Here is a 20,197-nt window from a genome sequence, read left to right as displayed (position 1 = left end):
ACTTTGGAAGTGATGGTGGAGTCCTACCACTTGGTTCATCATGGAGCAGAGAGGAGACCTGCTGAGCCCTGAGTCAGCCATGGGGCACACTTCCACTGGAGGCATGTTGTGAAGAGTGACCTGTTCTTTGCAGTACACGTGTTCCAGGAGGATTTGATGCTATTGTTTTGAAACTGTAAAGTTGGTGGAATCTGATCTTGCAAGGACAGTATTTCGCTTGCTGTTACACCAGATTTACTCTGGAGGAGCTACACCGTTTACTCTTTGACTTCAATCATCTGTCACTGGAGTTGGCTAGTAAAGGAGCTGTCAGGAAAAAATGTATCTGTGAAGTGTCAACATGTAAAACCTGGCAAGTATCAGAAGTATGACACTGTAGATGAGGCATGTCAGAATTTGAGAGGAGATTGTGCTGTTACATACTCCTATAGTTCACAGTCAGAGGTAAATCTAACTGATAAGTAGCTGCCTGCTGTCACTTAAGTCTGATTTTGTGTTATGATGCTTCAGAAGAAGTTCAGAAGTATTGGTCTTTCTGGTTTTCAGTTGTTCATTGCAGCACAGTAGTTCTTTACATAAAAGTTCTTTGCATAAATCTGTATCCATACCGTACTACTGTTGTGCATCTTATGTACCTGCTCCTTATTTCAGTGCTGGCTGTAAAAGTTTGGTCAGGTTTGGTTTTTTTTGCTTCTTAACTAATTGGAAGTTGAAACAATAAATATTCATGGATATAAATATTCATTAATAAGCATGTTAATAGTTACAAGAAGCATTTCTTGGATTCCACGATCCAGTTCCATTATAGCTTCTCAGAGGGGCGTGGGGTCCTCTGAAAAGAGACAACAGCAGTGTTTATTTTTAGTGAAAGGTGTGCTAAATAAGCTCTGTTCTTCAGTTCTTTACAGAAGGGTTCTAGGAGGGAAGAATTATAATTTTTTTGGTTTTCTAACCTCAAAAGGTTTCTTGGTCTTTGTGACCTTTTTCCTTCTGGCCTGCTGAGGCTATCTCCCAGATTCTTTCTGAAGGTCTGGTTGCAGCCAACCCAAGCAAGACAATTAGGGAATGGCAGGAATATGTGGACTGGGAAGGATGTATAGATGGTACCCTGGGGAATACTACTGGCAACTGTATGCCTCCCCAGAGGATGACCCAGAAGGGGTCTTGGTGTCAGAAGCAGTGTGACAAAAAGTCTTGGTTGACTTAAGCCTGTTTTTCTATGGATCTATAGGGATATCATGTTTTTTATGAAGTCGAGGATGGTTTTTCATCAGGAAGGTAGTGATGGTCTTCGCAAGGCTTCACAAAGAGTATCTTACTTGAAGATCTGAACAGACTCAGAGAAGACATTTTTGAAGGGTGTTCAACAATATGTTAAAGGGTCTTTGAGGTGCTGGAAGAAGCCTTGATTTAGCCAGTATGTCTGTAAGCTGTGTACATTGAAAGCTACTTTGTATTGTTGCTGAGCTCTTGTCCTCTCAAAAATACATTGATTTTTAGATACATAGTGAGGTTCATATATCACAGCTGAAAGTTCTTTGGGGAGTGAGCTCTGATCCTGTCTCCCAGCTTCCTCTGCCTAATGGAGACTTGTGCCAGCCCTTGGGAACCCTTGGGAGTTTTCATGCTCCTTGGCTGAGTTCTGTATAAGGCCAATGGCAGCATTGGTCACATTTCTTACTCGTGTTCTGGGATGAGTGCATGTTGAAAATCAGTAACTATATTTGCATATGTCATTTTTGAGTATGTGTCATTTTGGGTGGGTTTAAAAACCCTTTTCTGTGCGTAGGATTAGAAGTGTTGTCTTGTTTGGTTTCTTAGTGAAGAAAGGTGAAAAGATTGAGGATGCCATGGAGCTACACTGTGTCTTATTTGGTGCATTTTCTTTAGCAATAAAAACTCTTAGAGAGTCCCTGTTTAAATTCCAATTATCTTTAGAGATTTAATAAGACTGAAATTAAATGGGAAATTACTTCAGTGTGCTATTGGATGGACCCTTGTTGTTTACATGATTAAAATTAGCTACAATTTGTCACATGATGCTTGAGTGTTTATGTACATTTTGTGCCTTGAGTGTTTCATTTCCTGAAAACTGTAAATACAAGCACACAGGATTGTTAGGATGTTTATATATCTAACTTGAAATCAAGGGCTTACATACTTCCCTGGATCTGGTTCACCAAGGGGGTTTTATTAAACTCCTAGTTACAAGATGAGACCTAGAAGCAATATATGTCAGTTTCATTATGTTCCCATATAAGCAAGAAGAGGCAATGAAGAATGAAATATTTTATGATAGTTTACATTAAACAAATTGAGTAGAATGGTGTTATTTTTCATTAATTTTTGAAATACAGTGAACAGTTTTATATTGAATTTGAAGATGAGACATATTACTTGTAAAAGTGGAATGTAATCTATTTCTTGGTCCTTTTTTATAAAATTATATATTTATGTGGGTTGCACAGACAATTTTAGTAACTTTTATTTTGCTGAAATTAAATTTACACAGCAATGTTATTCCAGTGATCACATTATGAAGTAGAGAGAAAACTTCTATAATCAGATTCTGGTTTTAATCAAGATTGGCTTGTCCATTGACACTATGAAAGTTTTTATTTGTAAGAGTAGTTAGTCCTTTCCTGAATACCAAACTCCCTATTTTATTGCTGTCTGCTAAATCATGTGTCTTGGTTTCCTTCTCTGAGACATTTGATAGTTCTTTCTCTTCCACCTGGGAATTCTGAGATTAAATCTTTTAATGCAGTCTGACAAAATTGCCATGAATATTGAGTGCAAGTACGAAATCGGATCTTACTAATATAAAAATGTCTTAATAACTGTTCTCTATATAAAATAAACTACACATGATGTATAAACTGAATTGTGCATGGCAGCTTTCATGTTTGGAGTTCCTGGATTGTCACTTGGTGCTGCGTGCATATGCTGGTTTTGCTTTCAGGGGACCTTTGGATACCTCTACCTCACATACAGGGTCTCTGGGACAGAAGGAAGGTGACTCCAAGTAAACTTGTTTTCTCCTGAGATTTTAGTCTAGGAGATGTTTGTGAAATGCCTTTGGGTTTATTTTGAGAGATGTGAAAGTGAGTATAGAGAGGAAGCAGGTTGTTGTTCTAGAAGTCGGTGAAAACATGAATGGCCAAGTGAATCCAGCAGGTGGGAAAGATTTTAAGTGTTTCCATTGTGCTTGGCATTTCAGAGTGCTTCTTTGTCATTCAGGCTTTTGGACAATGTAAGTATGAATTGGAGCATGTTACTAATAAGTTAGAAGAATTGCTACAAGTGTAGTTGCTGATAAGTTCCATTGTTGATATCGATAGATTACGTGAAGTACTTTCCATGGTGGCACTCACAAGGAAACGCGAGATTTTGATGGAAGTATTCATAGTTCTGTCATGTCACAGGTGCTTAACAGAAGGACAAAAGAGGTGACTTGTGAACTTGGAAGGTCTGAGAATTTTCACCTTTGGCAGAGAAATGCATTTTCATCTCCTTTTTGTTGTGGTCTAAGAAACAGACTTTTCTTATCTCAGATTCATGACTGCAGGATGAGTGCCCAGTATTTCAAAATGACCAATTTCATAATTCATGTGCTAAGTTCAATTGTGAGCCTCAGCTAAAAACATCTGGGATAAGACTTAGCATAAGACTGTAAGACTTTAATTTAGTGACATCAAGCCAAAAGGATTTACACATTTCAGCAGTAGAAGTTTTTAGGCATTCTGAATTTGGTAGGCCTACAAGAAGTAGCCATGGAAAACTTACAGATCCAAAAATGTGAGTAAGAATGGCAAGGGAACAGGTGAGAAAGGAAAGTGTGATGCAGAGATTAAAGAGTAGCCTCATAATAAACAGCTGATTCTACTTAGTATTTATGGTGTTAAGATCCAGTAATTATGATTATTAGAGAGATGCCTCTGCCCAAATTAAGGTACAGACTAGACCGTATGTCCAAGTCCATAGTATGGATTTTATTTAATGGTAAATCTGGGGTAGAATGAGAGAAATAAGAAAAAAAGAAGAAAGGGAGTAACAGATTAAGTAGAAAGGTATCACCACCCACAGATGCAGACAACATCCAGTTGGTCCTCTTCTTGTCTTCTCAGTGGTGGGAGCCAGAGGTCACTCCAGACTTTCACCATTTATACATTTTATCAAACAAAGGAATCAGTTAATTTGGCTACACAGTACTTTTATTCTGTTGGTTAAATGATTCCCTCTCTTCCAATGCTAATTAGTCCCATGATCAGTCTTTCTCTTCTTTTGAGTTGGTGGGCTTCCCATCTTAAGTGGTTGGGCTATGGCCTCCACCTGCTGGACCCAGTCAGAGCTGATTTTCAGCTCAGTTGCTGTGTTGGTTTTCAGTGTGGATTCTTTGTGTTTATTACCAGTGCTCCCCCAGCTTGCTTTTTCTCTTTCTAGTCTGAGATAGTCGGAAAATAGTACCACCTTTATCTTATCTCAGGGTCCAGTCAGGTTGCATAACTTACTGTCCAAATTTCCAGGAATTCGTGGAGTCATTTTCAAGGGGGAAGGGCAGGATGGAGAACTTGGTGGTCACAGATGAAGAGTTACTTCTTTATACAGTTTGCCATAATGGGCAAAGTCCTTTGGTGATCCTTAAAGTTTTTCAGGCTATTATGACCTTCATGTATCTTACAAATGGCAAAGGTTTTAACTCCAAGAAGAGCAGCAAGAAGCTCTTTTGGATTGAATGAAAGTTAAATGTGAACTTAGGGCTTCAGCTAAGAAAGGAGCAGAAGGAGAATGCCTTATCTGATAAGAAGTGAAAGGTGTATGCATTTGGTGAAAATGCAAGTGGTTGATGCACTTGAACCAAATACAAAAAAAGTTTGAAGTAAAATGCCTGCTTTTCTGCAGTCTGTCTCATCCTGTAGATAGCTACTGCATGCTATTAATGATGTGTATTTCATTATCTTGTAAGTGATACTGATCCACACCTATCAAATCCTGTGAAAGGGATTAATTTTCCTAAGCTAACAAATCTTGGAAGAAATGAGATGAAGTGTTGCTTTTCATGTGGAGAGATGAAAGAAGCAATTAGAGAGCTGAATATAGGTATATCCCATGAGAGCAGGTATTTGATCAGCTTGGTGTGCATATTTGTATAGACATACTTTTCCTCTATATCATCGGAAGAAAATAAAAAATGCGACTGAACCAAACTTGGCTTTTGTTGCTTAATTTTATATACTGTGGCTACATGAATGTCCACAGAGTGTTTGTGCAAGTGCTTCCAGAAGTGAGGACTCATTAGAGAATTGATTGGTCCACCCTCCTTGGAGTCAGGCATTCTGCAAAAGACCACTTGATACCCAGTGACTTGATAAACAGCAATGTAGTGTAGTTTCATTAGGAGTTTGTGAGTTGTATTAACTTGATACTGCTGTGGTTCATCACAGCATTGCTAGCCAGGTTGAGTTGAAAAGCATCAGTCATGGCTGCAGGTGGATACCCTCTGCTGGAGCTGGGTCTTTCTGTTGGGTGGGATTTCACCCCAGCTCTGATTCCTGCCATGTTTCCATACGTTCTCTTTATGCTGCTCTCCTGCGCAGCAGCCGTGCCCTTTGCACTCTTTACACAGCTCTTTGCAGCAGTGTTTGGGTACTGGGACAGCTGTTTAAGCACCACGTGACGAAGCATATCAGGAAGCTGCATGCTTGATTTGAAAGAACTTTTCAGTGGTGAGAAGTAAAATAAATGTATTTGCATATAGCTCATGTGACAATGGTAATGGCCATGTTATCTGGGGATAATGCTCTTGGACTTTGGTGCACTGCACATACAAGCAGTGAGCATGGGATGATGACCATAAACTAAAACAAAAGGAGTTTGACCTCAGTGTGAGGAAGAACTTTATGTTGTGGATGGCAGAGCACTGGAGCATGCTGCCCAGGGAGGTCCTGGAGTCATGTCTCTTCTCTGGAGACACTCAAAATTCATCTTGATGGATTCCTGTGTAACCTGCTCTGGGTAACCCTCGGCCTTGACAGAGGGGTTGGACTAGAGGATCTCCAGAGACCCCTTCCAAATATAACAATTCTGTGATTCTGTATGTAACTTGATATACCTTGATGTTGGGAAATTAATGAATAGGGAAATAATTTACTAGTGTCAAATATGATCCCTTGCTTTTCTTATGCAGCTGTAGAGTTAAAGCACTGAAGCATCCTTCAACTGGTTCAGGACACAGGTCCAGATAGGAAGATACTTTGTCAACAGTAGCTTTTAGAAGTTGACTACAGAGGGCGTAATACCAGGGCAGCTGTGTGCTGATACGTCCCATGTTTGCTCACGGTTTTACTACTCCTCATGACCTTCTCTTGACCCAAGTTCTTTATAATCTGCTTCTTCTCTACTTCCTGCCTCACCTGTCTTGTGGTATGCCCATCTTGCCGTCCTATTTTCCTCTGTTCTTCACTCCTCTTGGTTTGTTGAGGAGTAGGAGAGGTTGGATGCAAGGTAGTGGGTGAGGTATGGGAGGCACAGATGCAGAAATAAGACCTGGAGCCAGAGGGCAAGAAGTGCTGGGAGTGGGAAAGGTGAAGGAACAAGTTGAGTAGGAGGGACAAGGAAATGGATACTGTGAGGAGCAGTAGGAAATGGGACTGATGTAGCCAGCAGCAAATGGGGAGTGGGCAGATGCCTGCACAGCAGTGTAGGTCAGCAGCATGGCTTTTGTGAGCTGTCTTGAGAGGCGCTTTTAAAACCAGGAGCTGGGAATCTCTTGGGACACAATTGACCTTTTTGCCTTTTCTTATCTCCAGCAATATCCTGGTGTTTTACCTCTTCACAACCAAACCTCTGAACTCTGCCTGGCACTGTTTTGTCAGCCAGAGGGTGAGTTTGCCATCCCTTCAGCCCTGCCTCCCCTGAGGTGTGGTGGGCCACAGCCGCCTGCTCCCTGCGGGACTCTCCGGGCGCTACTGACGCAGAGCAGGGCGGCTGTTCCTTCTTGTGTGGCTTTGGTGGTGATGGGTGTCTGGCCTCGTGATGGAGGCACCACTGGGATGCAGAAGAGGATGTGGTCCCTCTGGCTGGTAACTCCCCCCTTCTGGAAAGCCTTGTGGAATGAGACAAAAAGTGCTAAAATACTGTTTTGTTTTGCACTGCCTTGCTGCATTTTAAAACCATAGAAATTTTCCAGTCTCCTTTCTTCTGGGAGTTTTTAATAGTGTGGCAGCCATGCTACATAAAGGTGGCTGGTACGAACTTCTAAATGTGAATGACAGCAATAGTTTCTCTATTATCAAAGTCCCCTGGGCTTTCTTATAGCTTTTCATTATAGAAGTAGTAAAGTACTTAGGAAGGTTGTATTGCATTCATTTTGCTAACTGTATGTTTACACAGTATTTATAATTCTGAGCTATTAGTTTAGAATTCTATTAAAGAGAAAAAGAGTAGATCAGCTGTTGTTCTGCAAAAGCTGAATCCATTTCCTTTAAAGAAAACTGAGTCTTTTCTTCAAAGAATTAACATGATATTTATTTTCCCTATCAGAAGAAACTCAGTATGAACAAAGGAAGACTGTTTTCACTTGGCAATGCTGAACTAACCCCACTTTACTGATTTCTGAATTCTAGTAAAAGCATTACAGAACTGCATAAACAAAGTAATTTTTATTCATTATTTTCAGCAGATGTTGTTTATAGGAGTTAGTTTCATGTTACATTTTAGGAGTCTGAATCAAACAAGTCTGAATCAAAGACAAAAATGAGATTACTACTCATTAATAAAGTTTGGATATTTTCTGGATTGCTGATTTTTCACCTGTGGTTTTTTTCTTCTTGTAAGAAATGCCTTACTTGTGGGAAAAGAGCCATGTAAATCAGGGGGATTTGCTTGCCTTTTCAGACTGATGAAACTGCATAACACAGGTCCTGAAATAATCTTCCCTGTTGTGAAAATTTGTAGTCTGACATTGTCAAATAAAAATACTTGGTTTATATAAAATATTTGTTAAAAAAACACCCAAACCCCCAAAAGCGTGGTTACTGAAGCGGAAAAGTAAATTGAAGAAATACAGTGTTTTGGCAACTGTTTAATTTCAGAAATTTTCTTGGAGAGTATTTGAATTCTTCCACTGGCAGTGTGGTATAGCCTTAACTGAGCAGACCGAAGACCTGATAAAAAATTCTTTAAGAATTTTTTTAGTTAAAATTATATTATTATATATTCCCACCACCAGGGAAATTGTGGCTTGCCCTGCCTTTCTCTCAGTGGTGACATTCAGAGCTATTCCATCACTTCCTGCCATAACTTTGGTTTTTTAGTGCTTCTTGCGTGCATGTGCTATTTTAGCTCTGTAGCTGTGCTGTAGCTGTAATTGTGCTGCAGGAGCTTGTGAACAATGCTCCAACTTCCTCAAAAGCTGTAAATTAAGCTTTCTCATGCAGATTTTTAGTTGAGAGGGTTTTTTAGATTTTTCCTGTTTTTAGAGATGGAGATCTGTGACTCAGCGAGAGGGAGTGATGTGTTTTGAAAGTGAGAGGTCTTCTGCTTTTTGCAAAGAGTACTGGTGTTTTTCTGGAATACAGGACATCAAGTATAACCACGGTTAGAAACCTTTTTGTTTTACTTCTTTATTTGTTGATGAGAGCCATCCCTTTTAAATACTTGAGAAAGGTGGTGGTGTTATAATTTTAATTAATCACATGAACCTAAAGAATTGATCAGGACCCTTAAAAAATATGATGGGTTTAGGACTCATTATAGTACTGCAAAAGATGTCTTTTAGAATGAACTATGTACCCTAAATAGTGCCTGATGCATTTGAATGTTAAAGTAACACTGAAACTGTTCACACAGAGAAAATTTGAAAGCTCACTCCAGTGACCTTTCATATAAGTCACAAGACCTGCATGGGTATTACATCAGTGAAGCGCTTGGAGCTCTTTATTTCCCCCATTCACAGCAGGGATAATAAAAAGGAGAAACTTGCACTTAGTGTCCTGCTTAGCAGTTGCACTAAGCAGTATTTAATGTAGCTGCCAATCCTTGCTGCACGGTTGCTTCCTGATACTCTGTTGAGGCAAAGCAAAATACCTCTGTACTTCTTAAAAAGAAGAATTTCCTGCACCGTTGAGTGGTGTGAGCATGTACTAACAGCAGAGCACCTTCCCTGGTAGATGGGTGTAAGAGGGATTGTTTTTGCTCTCTCTTGCCGCAGGTAAGGCTCTGTAGTTAATGGTGTGGTAATTGAGCCTGCTGTGCAATTGGGAATCCTTGAAAAGAGTGGAAAGAGAAAAGACAGTGTTTCTTTCCCCTTGTGTGGTGCTGTAAGCACTTAGGTTGTTGGTATTCATTCAGGAGAGCTAGAGCGAAGGCTTCTTGTCCTATACTTTCTGTCAACTTTCTTTAGGTTCAGAATTAGTGAGGAGGCTTAGCCCCCAGCTGTATTACTGGCCATTTTTGTCAATTGCTCTGCGATGTCTCTCTGTGTACACACTAGCATGTGCCATTATGTAGGTTTAATTTTATCAAATGGAAAAAGGTGGATTCAATGATTCACCTGAATTTTCATGTTTTATTAGATACTGGTGTTGAGAGTAGAAAGCACCTACCTGTGGTAAGAGAAGAAAGAACAATTCATACAAGTGTTTGTTATCGTCACAGACTTAGGAAATACTTAAATACCTCTTTTTTGTTGTATCCAGGCACTGCACTCACCTCAGGTGAAGAGAAAACCTGATTTAACAGACTTTCTAATGCTAATGGTGAGACTGACTCCTATTTCATTGTGTTCATAGCCTGAATAAACAAGGCAGAGAGGACAGGGGAAAATGAGAAAAGGGAAGCAAAAGAGAAGTGACCTGCCCAATTTCATGTTGAGAGATGCAGGTCCTGCTGCCCCAGGCCAGTGCTCTCTTCTCTCAGATGCTCTGCAAGCATTAAGAGAGGTTCATTGCACTTGGATTAGTTGCAGATAAAATGGATGCTTTCTGCGGTAAAATGTATAATAACAGTAATTGGCTAAAATAATTGGTCTCCTTTGAAACCAAGAAACATATTATTAAAGAATAGGAGATATTCTCTAGTAAAGGGTCTAAAACTGATTCTGAAATCATCATTTTGATCTTCAGGCAAATACCATTCAGCTCAGCACTTTGTTTATCTGTTCAGGCAAAATGTCAGTCTCTGACATGCTGAATAGAATTTGCAACACTTGTATAAACTTGCAATGCAGATTTCTAATTTACATATTTTGCCATTTTTTCCCATTGTTGATGTTAAACTGTTAGGATGCTTCAAAGTCCTTCACTGCCATGTGAAAGGAACATGTAAGCTTGTAAGTTACCTTTTTGTGTATCCAAAAGCTTAGATTAAGCCAGTTCAGTTCTTAAAAACAGGACTATTTTATTTACAGTAGCAGACTTTTAAATCGCTGCACAAACTCTGAAATACTTGCTTTGTATTTACAGGTGTAGTGGGTCACCAGCTGTGGTTAAATCTGTGGTAGTGGAGCCAACTCTGTAAAGATTTTGGGTCATTAAGTCTGTAGGACTAGAGGAGTATAGAGCAGGAGAATTAAGTGGTACTCTCCTTTACATATTTTTAGAGATTCTGTTTGCCGAAATGCTGGGAAAATGTTACATACAGTGTAGGTCCACTGTTCATATGGGCTTGGCTTCATCCATGCAAATGAGATAAAAGCACCCTGCAGCCTTTTGATGAGGTTGTTTTAACTTGTTCTTTCTAACAGGTGCAGTCAAGTTTTTATACCTAGAATAAACAGAACAATAAGGACATTAATATGCTTTAATGAACGTTGGTGAGGGGTGTGTGTGGAGAAGAATAAAAATAACTTAAGACAGGAATAGTATTTACAATACAAACCAGAAGCGAGACGTGTGTAATTAGAGTGTGTGTGTGTCTTGGTTTCTTTAAAGTCAGGGTGCATATAAAAAAAGATGCAGCAGCTCAGGAATTGTGGAGTGGTTGTGTGATTGTCATAATAACTCTCAGTTGTATTCTCTTTAGTTTTGTTTCTCACAATTACGTTCTGTCAGCTTCCATATCTGTTTTAGTGGTTATACGCGTTCAGTCATTTCCCTCAAGATGAGCGTCATCAGTGAAACACTAGACTGGCTAAATTTTGTGCTTTGAGTCTCTGAGCTATATTGTGTTTTTTTACAAAACTCTTAACTAACTTCAGAATTTGGGAGGGATATTCTCCTTACAAGGATGCACATGATGATGTTTATGCTGAGTGCATGTTCTTCATCTGAGAAGTACACTGGAAAAAAGAAATCATGTGTATTGGTCCTCATGCTTTCAGTTTGCACACAGCCTTGCTATATCTGTCCAACAAGTGCTAGCAGCAGAGATGACTTTATCTTTTGGGTCAGATCTGGTTGTTGGCACCCATCTGTCTTCTTGATTTGGCAGGGCCTTCCTTGTGGATTTTCCCCATCCGTGGTTGATGACGCTTCTGGGATATTGGCTCTACTGAAATTCCAACCCTGATGAAAAAGTTTGTCCAAATCACAGGGACTATTTTACTTCAACTTGTTGTGTTTGTATACAGTTTGCTTCCTCATATTTAAATTTTGCATGTGAATCAGTTTGTATAGAAATGTCAAACTCCTGCTGATAGCCTTGCTGTTAACTGGGCAGCAATTGCTGACAGATTCTGTTGCAACAGCTGTAAGATACTATAAAGAGAAATTGTCCCTCTGAAGATCATTACCTCCCATGTGTACATTTCAAGAAGTTTCTAGTACATATTTCATCTGAGCATCTCAATCTGCCAACTGTTTATATCAGACAGGTGGAATCAGGTGTCAGGTGGAATCTGCCCTGCAACCCTCCACTGAAAGATGGAACTGGACTGTGTTGTGGATTAGTGCAGGAAAAGATCTTCTTGTGCCCTAGACAAGACTGAGGCTTGAAATGTAGTGCTGGGTTTAATTTATTTTAGATGGGTTCTGTATGATAGAGCTTGGTTCTTATATTTTGATGCCTGAAGGATGCTGTCACCTGTCTTGCAGAATGTTTAAATGGAGTTAGCTTCCTTTTCAATGAGAAAAAAAAGTACTCAGGTCCTAAATCTTTCCAGTTGAAATTGGGATGCTGTATTTGTAGTGCCACATAAAGCCAGGGGAATGAATGGAAGCACTTGGCTTCATCTTACTTTAAAAACAGAGGTTTGAAATGGGGCAATAACAGAAGCATCAGCATCAAGTACCCAGGGAGAAAGGAAGGTCCAGGTTGTGCTTAATAGCACCCAGTGATAGAAGCAGCAATTAATAGCACCAGTGATATCTTGGCTTCTTAATATGTTTGATATCTTGGCCATCAAACTAGGATTAGAGCATGGTGTTTATGGTGCTGATAACATCATGGTGGTGGGCTCAATCACTGTATGGGCCATTCACTTAAGAGCTGAACTCAATCCTTGTGGATCCCTTCCACCTCAGAATGATCTGTGATATCTGTAATTTTGCATTAGCTACATATGACCTGGTAGTTGTTCTTTCTTGCTTGCAGTGTTTGTATTTGGTACCCAGTTTTTATTGATGCTGTTCTTGAGAATGTATTTATTTTCCATTGAGTTTCCAGACACAATTTATGCCACTCTGCAATCAAGTGCCTTTGTGGAATCTGAGGCAGGCCCAATATACTGACTTTTCAAGTTTATTCCATGTGTTAGCAGAAAGACTGGGACCACATCTCATCTATGAAGTATTTTTATATCATTGAAAAGGTTCTTTTCTTTTGAAAATTGTATTGCTTGATGTAAGGATGCCTCTTCTGAATTGCCACTTATCCTCCTTAATGACTGTAGTCAATTTGGCAAAGAGCAGGCACAATGCAAGTTTTATTCTCTGTGTTTAGTAGAAAGCAAATTTTTTTTTGGTATTTTAATCATGACAAAGATAATTGATGTTATGGGAGTAAATGTTGCAGCTATTAGTATAATTTTGCTAGAAATGCTGGGTTAAAAATCCAAAGATTTCTGGGGCTTGGCATATGTGTGCAGTGCTTTCAGGATTCCCTAATAAAGGGAGCTGTTTAATTAAGCCTTTTTAAAATTATAGCTAAATGTGTAGGCATATATTAAGATGGGTGAAAAGCAGACCCATCTTATGAAACAGAGAATTGCGATCCAGCAAAGAAACCCATTTAAAAATAATGCTTGAGCAATAAGGAGGGCATTTAACAAGACATAAAAACAATTCCATGTCCAAAGAAAAATTGTGGAAGACTTGGAACTTTACTTACTGAGCCTAAATGTAAAAGTTGTTTTTTATAGGTTAATTTTTTAGAAGGAAACATGCAGGAACTGTGGTTTGTGCCAGGGCTGAATCCAGCAACCTTTCCTCTGGCCAAACTTGTATTAAAAAAAGGAGAAAGGTGAAGACTTGTCTGTTCTGCCCATCCAGTTGGGATTTCCCCTAAGATGAATGCTTCTTTATAGGGGGGAAACCAAACTCAAGCAATGTCTGCCATGTTTGATGCTCTGAGCTAGAAGAGGCTGCTTGCAGTGCTCTGTCGCAGTAGTGGAGAGCCGAGGGATCTGCTGTGCTGGGCTCAGGTGGGGGGAGATGCACAGGAACAGGTTAGTGACAGACTACAAAGTTACTGACAAAACATCTTGCTGTGAGCGACAAACTAATGTATAACTTGTTGGAATGAGGACAACAGCATCTTTTGTTAATTTTCTTAATAAACTGGGCTAAATTCACTCTTTGGGTTACAAATCAGTAATGTGGGCGTGGAGGAATGCATTTTCTTTTCATATACTTTGAAAAGTATCTTGAAACTAAGGCATGCTGGAGGAGTTGTGGGGAATCAGCACCCACGGCCTGGATGTTCTTGCTTGATGTTGCTCAGGGGAGCTGAAGAGCAGCTGGGTGCTGCTGGCAGCTGCTGCTCCCACGTTCCAGCAGGGTGGGGTTCTGCTTGTGCTCTGTGTTGGGCTGTGAGTGGTGGAGGATTGTGGTTTGAGAGTTTGTAAAATCTGTAATAGTGGCCAGAGTTTGGAGACGGTTGTTTTAAAAAGAAATATGAAATAGCAAATGCAGTATTGACTGCTGAAGTCATAAAGCAGATGGTGTTATGAGCCACAGGAGGGTTAAACAGTTGAACAATATCGACTATTACACTCATAAATGATAATTAATACATCTTTTTTATTACTGACTTAATTTCTGCCACTTGCTTGGACTTTTCTGTTGCTGTCAATGAGTGCTGGCTGTTTTGAATGAGGCCACAGTTAGCTCAAGAGCCACTGCCACCTGTGGGGCCCAGAAACCTCCTGCAGGAACAGGATGGGAAGGAGCAGCTAAAGAGACAAGGTGTAAAGAACCCAAAATTTTACCTATTGGCAGAAAATCTTGTTTATAGGAATTTCTTCCCCTTCCCCTTCCAGCCATGTGTCAGAAACCTCTGACAGAAAGGGATAGAAACTTAATGATGGATTTTAAGAAAGCATACCCTCCTCCCTCCTTCCAATTACTGCTTGCATTTACAGGGTAGAATTAATGAAGTTAATTACATCTACACAAAATCTCTTGGTTGAGTGAATTACTTAGATATTTTAAAGTAGAGACATAATTTTCTGCAAGGTTCACAGGCTGTTTTTCAAGCTTGGTTGGTTACTTTGGTTTATAGTTCCCATGATGCATGGTTGCTATCTGAAGCACTCTGGGGTGCACCTTTTAGAGTAATACAAGATGTCACATTCACTGTAACAACAACTGCAGCATTCAAAACAAAAAATACTGAAATAAATAAAAAGACTGGTTTCTAATAAAGATGAAAAAGAATTAAAATGTAAAGCAAAATAACAGGGTGAGGTGCTTAGAGGGTAAAACCATATTGTGTAATGAGCAAAGAAAATGCCTAATATGCAGCTTGTCTGACAGTCTTTTGTTTGCTTTGATGTCATAATTTTCAACATGCAGCATGTTGAAGGACCAAAGGAATTTTCAGGGCTGTGTTTACATGTTAAGGTGGAAACAGAAAGAAAGGACAAAGAATAATCTGGGCAATCAAAACATTTTGAAAAGATACCTTACAGTAAATAGTATTCAAGATTAGGGCTTCAAAGAATGGCGACATCAGGCATACACGATTGTGAAGCTTTAACAGATAATTTTAATTTAAAATTATCTGATATGTGAGGTTGACATTAAAGATAAGCTTGAATTTAGGGCTGGAGGCAGACTTCAGCATCTAATTAATTTTTCACCAAATTGCATGTTGGGGGTTTTCTTATGGAAATTTTTGTGCAGATTTAATTTAAAACTTTCTTGATTTGTATATATATTGGTTTAGGGATCTTCTTAAAAATTAGAAATCAAATAGGAGTTTTTAATATAGAATCACTCATTTTATGTCCTATAGTGATTTAAACTTAAATTTCTGTTCCTCATTTACAGCTATGTCCTGGGCTTGCCCCTGGGTTGCACTTTAAGTGGGACCCCATGAGCAGCACTTCCATGCTTCCATGTCCTTGTGTCTCTTGAAAGGCAGAACGTAATGTGTTTTGTGAAATGTAGTTCAAAAAGAGCCTACTTTACATGGAAAATAAGGTGGTGGGTACTGTACTAGAGCTTTCCTGAAAAATTTTCAATAGCATTTCCTGGTGGAAAACTTCAGGTTTTTCAGATGAAAGGTTTGTATTTCAATTTTCCATCAATAAAATTCCAATCCTTACTGCATACAAATTTTCATTATACACAAAAGCAGTGCTAACAAAAATTAATTTTGAAGAAGAAAAGGAAAAAGCATCATGTATGCAATCCAGATATACATAATTGACCCCAGCACAGGCAGTATGGTAATGTGGAGTTAAATGTCACATGAAGACCTGTGGTGGCCCAGCAAACATAGGAACATGAAGGTTTTTAACAGCCATATTAGATGAGCATTTATTTAGGGCTCTCTGAAAACACTTGAAAAACCAGTTTAACAGCAACATTTGCTGGTTGAGCACAGAGTCAAGCAACTAAGTTGGGGGAGGCATTGGGAAATCCTACCAGGAAAGAAATATTTTTGACTGATGATACTTCTGCAGGGCGTTTTGGATGTGAGGTGCCCTTCGGAGTCACACCACCACAGCTGGCATTCCTTGTGTTAATGACTGAGCCTTACCAAAGGAAGTCTCACTTCCATTTCAGAAAACCTGTAACTTTACTTACTAACTTACTTTCATTTGGGTTGTTTTGGGATAAGCTGATTGATAGAGAAACTTGTCTTTGGTTTGGTTTGTGCAGTGTCCAGCACCAGGAGTTGCATACCCATGAGTGAGGTTCACTAAGAGCTCTCACAATATGAGCAAAATTATGTCTCACCCAGTAAAATCACATTTTACTAAAATACATGGAGACAAAATATTTAATGCAACTTTTGCTTGAATTGTACTGATTACAGGAGTCACTATCAGATGGAGCACTCCTCTGAAAATAGGCAGCTTGAGAAAGAATCAAAATAATTTGTTTGATAGGTGACTTATCATAGGACAGGTTCTTTTACCATCTGTATTTTGGTTAATTACTAGTTTTAACTAAATGTTAGCGGTATTACATGTTTGTCATCATCAATAATTTTTATTATATCTACTAAGACTATGGAAACCTTTTATTTTCTGTTTGTTGCTGTGAAGTTGTTTCAAAATTTAAAACTTCACAGAGGCGGACTCTGTAGTTTCTAATTTGTGAGTATTTATGATTTTGGTGTTTTGCAAGATTCTGGATTTAAGCTCCTCAGCTGTCATTGTTCTCTGCTGCTGATGGAAGCACCTTTACAGCAGCAAACAAACTGCTGGCAAAAGGAATTGCAGCATGAAGATAAGGTTGTTTCTAATCTAAGCACTTCTCAGTTGAAAATCACATGAGGAAAAGACATATTCAAGGAATCATTAAATTGTGGCTTTTTTCTAATGTACAATATTTACAACCTCTGACAATTGGAGCTGAGAGCAGCAAAAATCTGCCCTAATTGCAAGGACTGCAAAAAATACTTGTACCTTTTTTCCCCTGAATAAATGGTTGTTTCTTTGGGATGAAATGCATATCTGCATTAAGAAGGAAAACAATAACAGTGCTGTGTCTGTGCTCATTAAGTGGTTGGAGAAGAATGAACAAGTCCAGATTTTTCTTTGCGTCTGCTTAGATTTCAGATAACACAGTTGAGCGTGTTCCCCGATGCCTCTTATCCTGAAGGGAATATTGTACATTTTGATTATACTTTTATTACCACTTTTCACTTTCAAGAATGTCTGTAAAGATTTTGGGTACTCTCCTGTGTGTTACTATGCCAAGAGTAAGCCTTTGTAATTTTGGAGTATAAGTGTAGAAATAACTCAGGATTTCATAATGTGTCTGGAATTTATATCAGCACCAAAGTGCTTATGATATGAAAGAAATATGAATATGTGTTATTTCTGTGTTATTTCATATGTTATGTGTTATTTCTGTGAGACTGCATGTAAATATATAGATATATATATTTAAGCAATGTTTCTTTTGCAACATTACTGATTTAACTTATAAAATACTATTGTTTTTTCATCTTAGGTCTGAGGGTAACAGTGTTACTAACATCATCCCTCATGGTGTTGGGAGCTGGCCTGAGATGTGTTCCAGTTTCAGACATAGAAATTAGGAAGAAGTAAGTGTTTTAATTATTTTAATATACATATTTTATTCTTTCTGCTGATATAATTTTTGCTGCTACTACAAAGAAAAGTTAGTACAAATTTTCTGTATGAACTTGATGTACCAAATGTTTGTTGTGTGGCCATGGGTTTACATGCTTCTTTGCTTCTTAAATGGATTTTTCTAGTCCTTCTTCTCCATAGTATCTGAAGATCAGAAAGCCCTTTACAACCTCGAGTTAATTTAATCTCACCCCATCCTGCATAATTAATATTAATCTGCTTTGCAAATAAGGAACCGGAGATTTAGTAAGATTCAGAAACTGGCCCAAGATCACACAAGGAGCCATGCCTCAAGACCCCAAAATAAGTAATTTGTATGCAAATGTTAAATAATTAGTTCATTTTCTCATATTGAATGTATGGGATCATGCCGTGAGACAGATGAATTTGTGCAAAATGGCTTTTTTCATGTAGTCTCTTCCAGTCCATGTTCCAGAGAGGCCTTGTACTTTTTCTGCAGTTAAATGATTGTCTGCTGTACACATGCACTTTATGAATTTGTGATAGAAACAGAATTCTTCCTAAAAATCCCACAAACCAAACAGTATAATTGTTCCATCAATATATCCTGAATCTGGGAATCCTGATTAAGTACAGGAGTAGTGCTTGTTTTGTACAGCCAGGGAATATGGATCACTTGTTCACTTAACTTTCTTTTCCCTCTGAGTGTGAAGGAGGTGGGAGTATGCAGACATTACTACTCTTTCCTGCTACTTTAAGAAAGCAGTAGCACTGGTTCTTTGCTAGTTATGCTTGCATAATATGTAAACACTAAGAAAAGATCTTACAAATAAAATATTTTATGTGGGTTGGGTTTTTCCCCCTTGAATTCCAATCAGCTTGAATTCTACCACACAGTGCTGGTACTACTTCAGCAAGTTGTTTGGGATTTTTTTTTTTTTCCCCCTTAGTATTGCTTAACCTGAAAATCAGCTTGAGAACCTTTTAAGCTGAAAAAGAAAATGTTTGGTGTGATGTTAAAAGCTGATGACTGGGTACTGTGGATAAAACAAAGAAATAGGTTCAGAGGGAGAAATGAGAAGGTAAAAAACACATGAATTGTAAAACAAACCTTGATAAGTCAACTAAGAGCAGAGTGTCAGGTAGGGGGGGTGCAATTTCAGTTCTTAAGTGCTTAGTGAGCCTACGAGGAAACACACTCAAGGTGCTCCTGATGTTGGTTGCCCAGTGTTGCCCATTTTGACAGTTCAAGGACTCTGTGAACAAGGTAGACTGAACTAACTGTGTTGTGCTACCTTTCACAGTGACCCTTTTGAGGAAAATGCACTGCTTGGGTGGCCAGAAAGAGTTGTCCTCATTTTACCCTTGGTTCATATTTTCTTAAAATGTCAAGGGGTGCTTGAAGTGCAGTTTGTTCATTCTCATCAGTCTTGGGTTAAATCTCAATAGCTTTGAAATGGGACAGATGGCTTAAATGCAATTAAATGTGGTGTTTCATGTAGCTTTTCATTTATGATATATACCAGAAGACATGTGCAGCCCTAGGCTTTACCAAAGCAAGGATGAAGACTGTAAATACCTGAGAGTATGAAAATTCCCAAGTGAGATTTAGATGTGAGGCATCTTTGGGGAGTGGGAAGGACAGTTTCCACAAATTCTTATCATCTTTGAACAAAGTTTTCCAGTGTAGCTGCAGAAAGCAGGCCTATGAAAACAATGAAATACATAATTTAGGAGAAGCATGCAAGGAACAAAGAAAGGCTTTGGACTCTATATGGGATGAGTGAGATGTATAAAACATGATGTTAAAATTTATTGAAAATTATATAGAGAATAAAGAAAAGAGTATGAGCAGAATACTGTTGGAAAAGGTTAATTTCACATATTCATGCTGTGAAAATATGTGTCATCTTCAGCTGAAAATGATAAATTTGCCTACTTATCCTACTCCCAAAAAAGAAGTTTTCAAGAATTGTAGCTCTACATGAGGAAGTAGCTTGATCTTTTACACAGTTTGCTTAAAAAATCTACCAAGAATTAATTATGGCCAACTGTGTGAAGGAAAATAATGGTTTTCAGTGAAGTTTCTTGAGACTTTGTAAATAATTGTACAGACCATGTGATGTTTTACTGCATAACTTGCCTTGTTTTGTGGGTTAAGGCTTAAGGCCAGTTTTCATCCATTATTTGAAGTGTGATACCAAATACAATAATATTTTTTAGATGAGCGTTATTGCTTAATGCATTAGCCACAACTGGCTGAGCACCAAATTATGCACTTATTATAGATGTGTATATGTGTTAATACAACAATTTGAATGTTACAGAGCCTGTCAGAGGGACAAGATCACATGCAAGCTAATTGGAAGCATTTTAGAAGCCAGTGTAACTGGAATTTCTTAAATGCTTTAGTGTGTTCCTTCAGTCTGTGAGTAATCTGTGGGAATATGCTGAACATTTCCATGAGACAATTCTGTCAGTTAATATACATAAAATTAGAAGAATGTTCATGAGGTTTGTAATGCT

At 38.6% G+C, this 20,197-nt stretch overlaps 1 protein-coding gene across 1 annotated transcript in view; it reads left to right on the top strand.

Moving 5' to 3' along the window:
• Window positions 1-20,197, top strand: part of SLC49A4 (solute carrier family 49 member 4) — a 64,826-nt gene that overhangs the window by 2,103 nt on the left and 42,526 nt on the right. The window contains exon 2 of the mRNA XM_058839266.1: window positions 17,568-17,661. Coding sequence (XP_058695249.1) covers window positions 17,568-17,661 — 94 coding nt within the window. The remainder of the gene's footprint in view (window positions 1-17,567; window positions 17,662-20,197) is intronic.

This window comes from Poecile atricapillus, chromosome 5 (assembly GCF_030490865.1).
Source record: "Poecile atricapillus isolate bPoeAtr1 chromosome 5, bPoeAtr1.hap1, whole genome shotgun sequence".
In the NCBI taxonomy this organism is placed as follows: Eukaryota; Metazoa; Chordata; class Aves; order Passeriformes; family Paridae; genus Poecile; species Poecile atricapillus.
The sequence above is the reverse complement of the archived record's forward strand: the minus strand, read 5'-3'. Positions and strand labels throughout refer to the sequence as shown.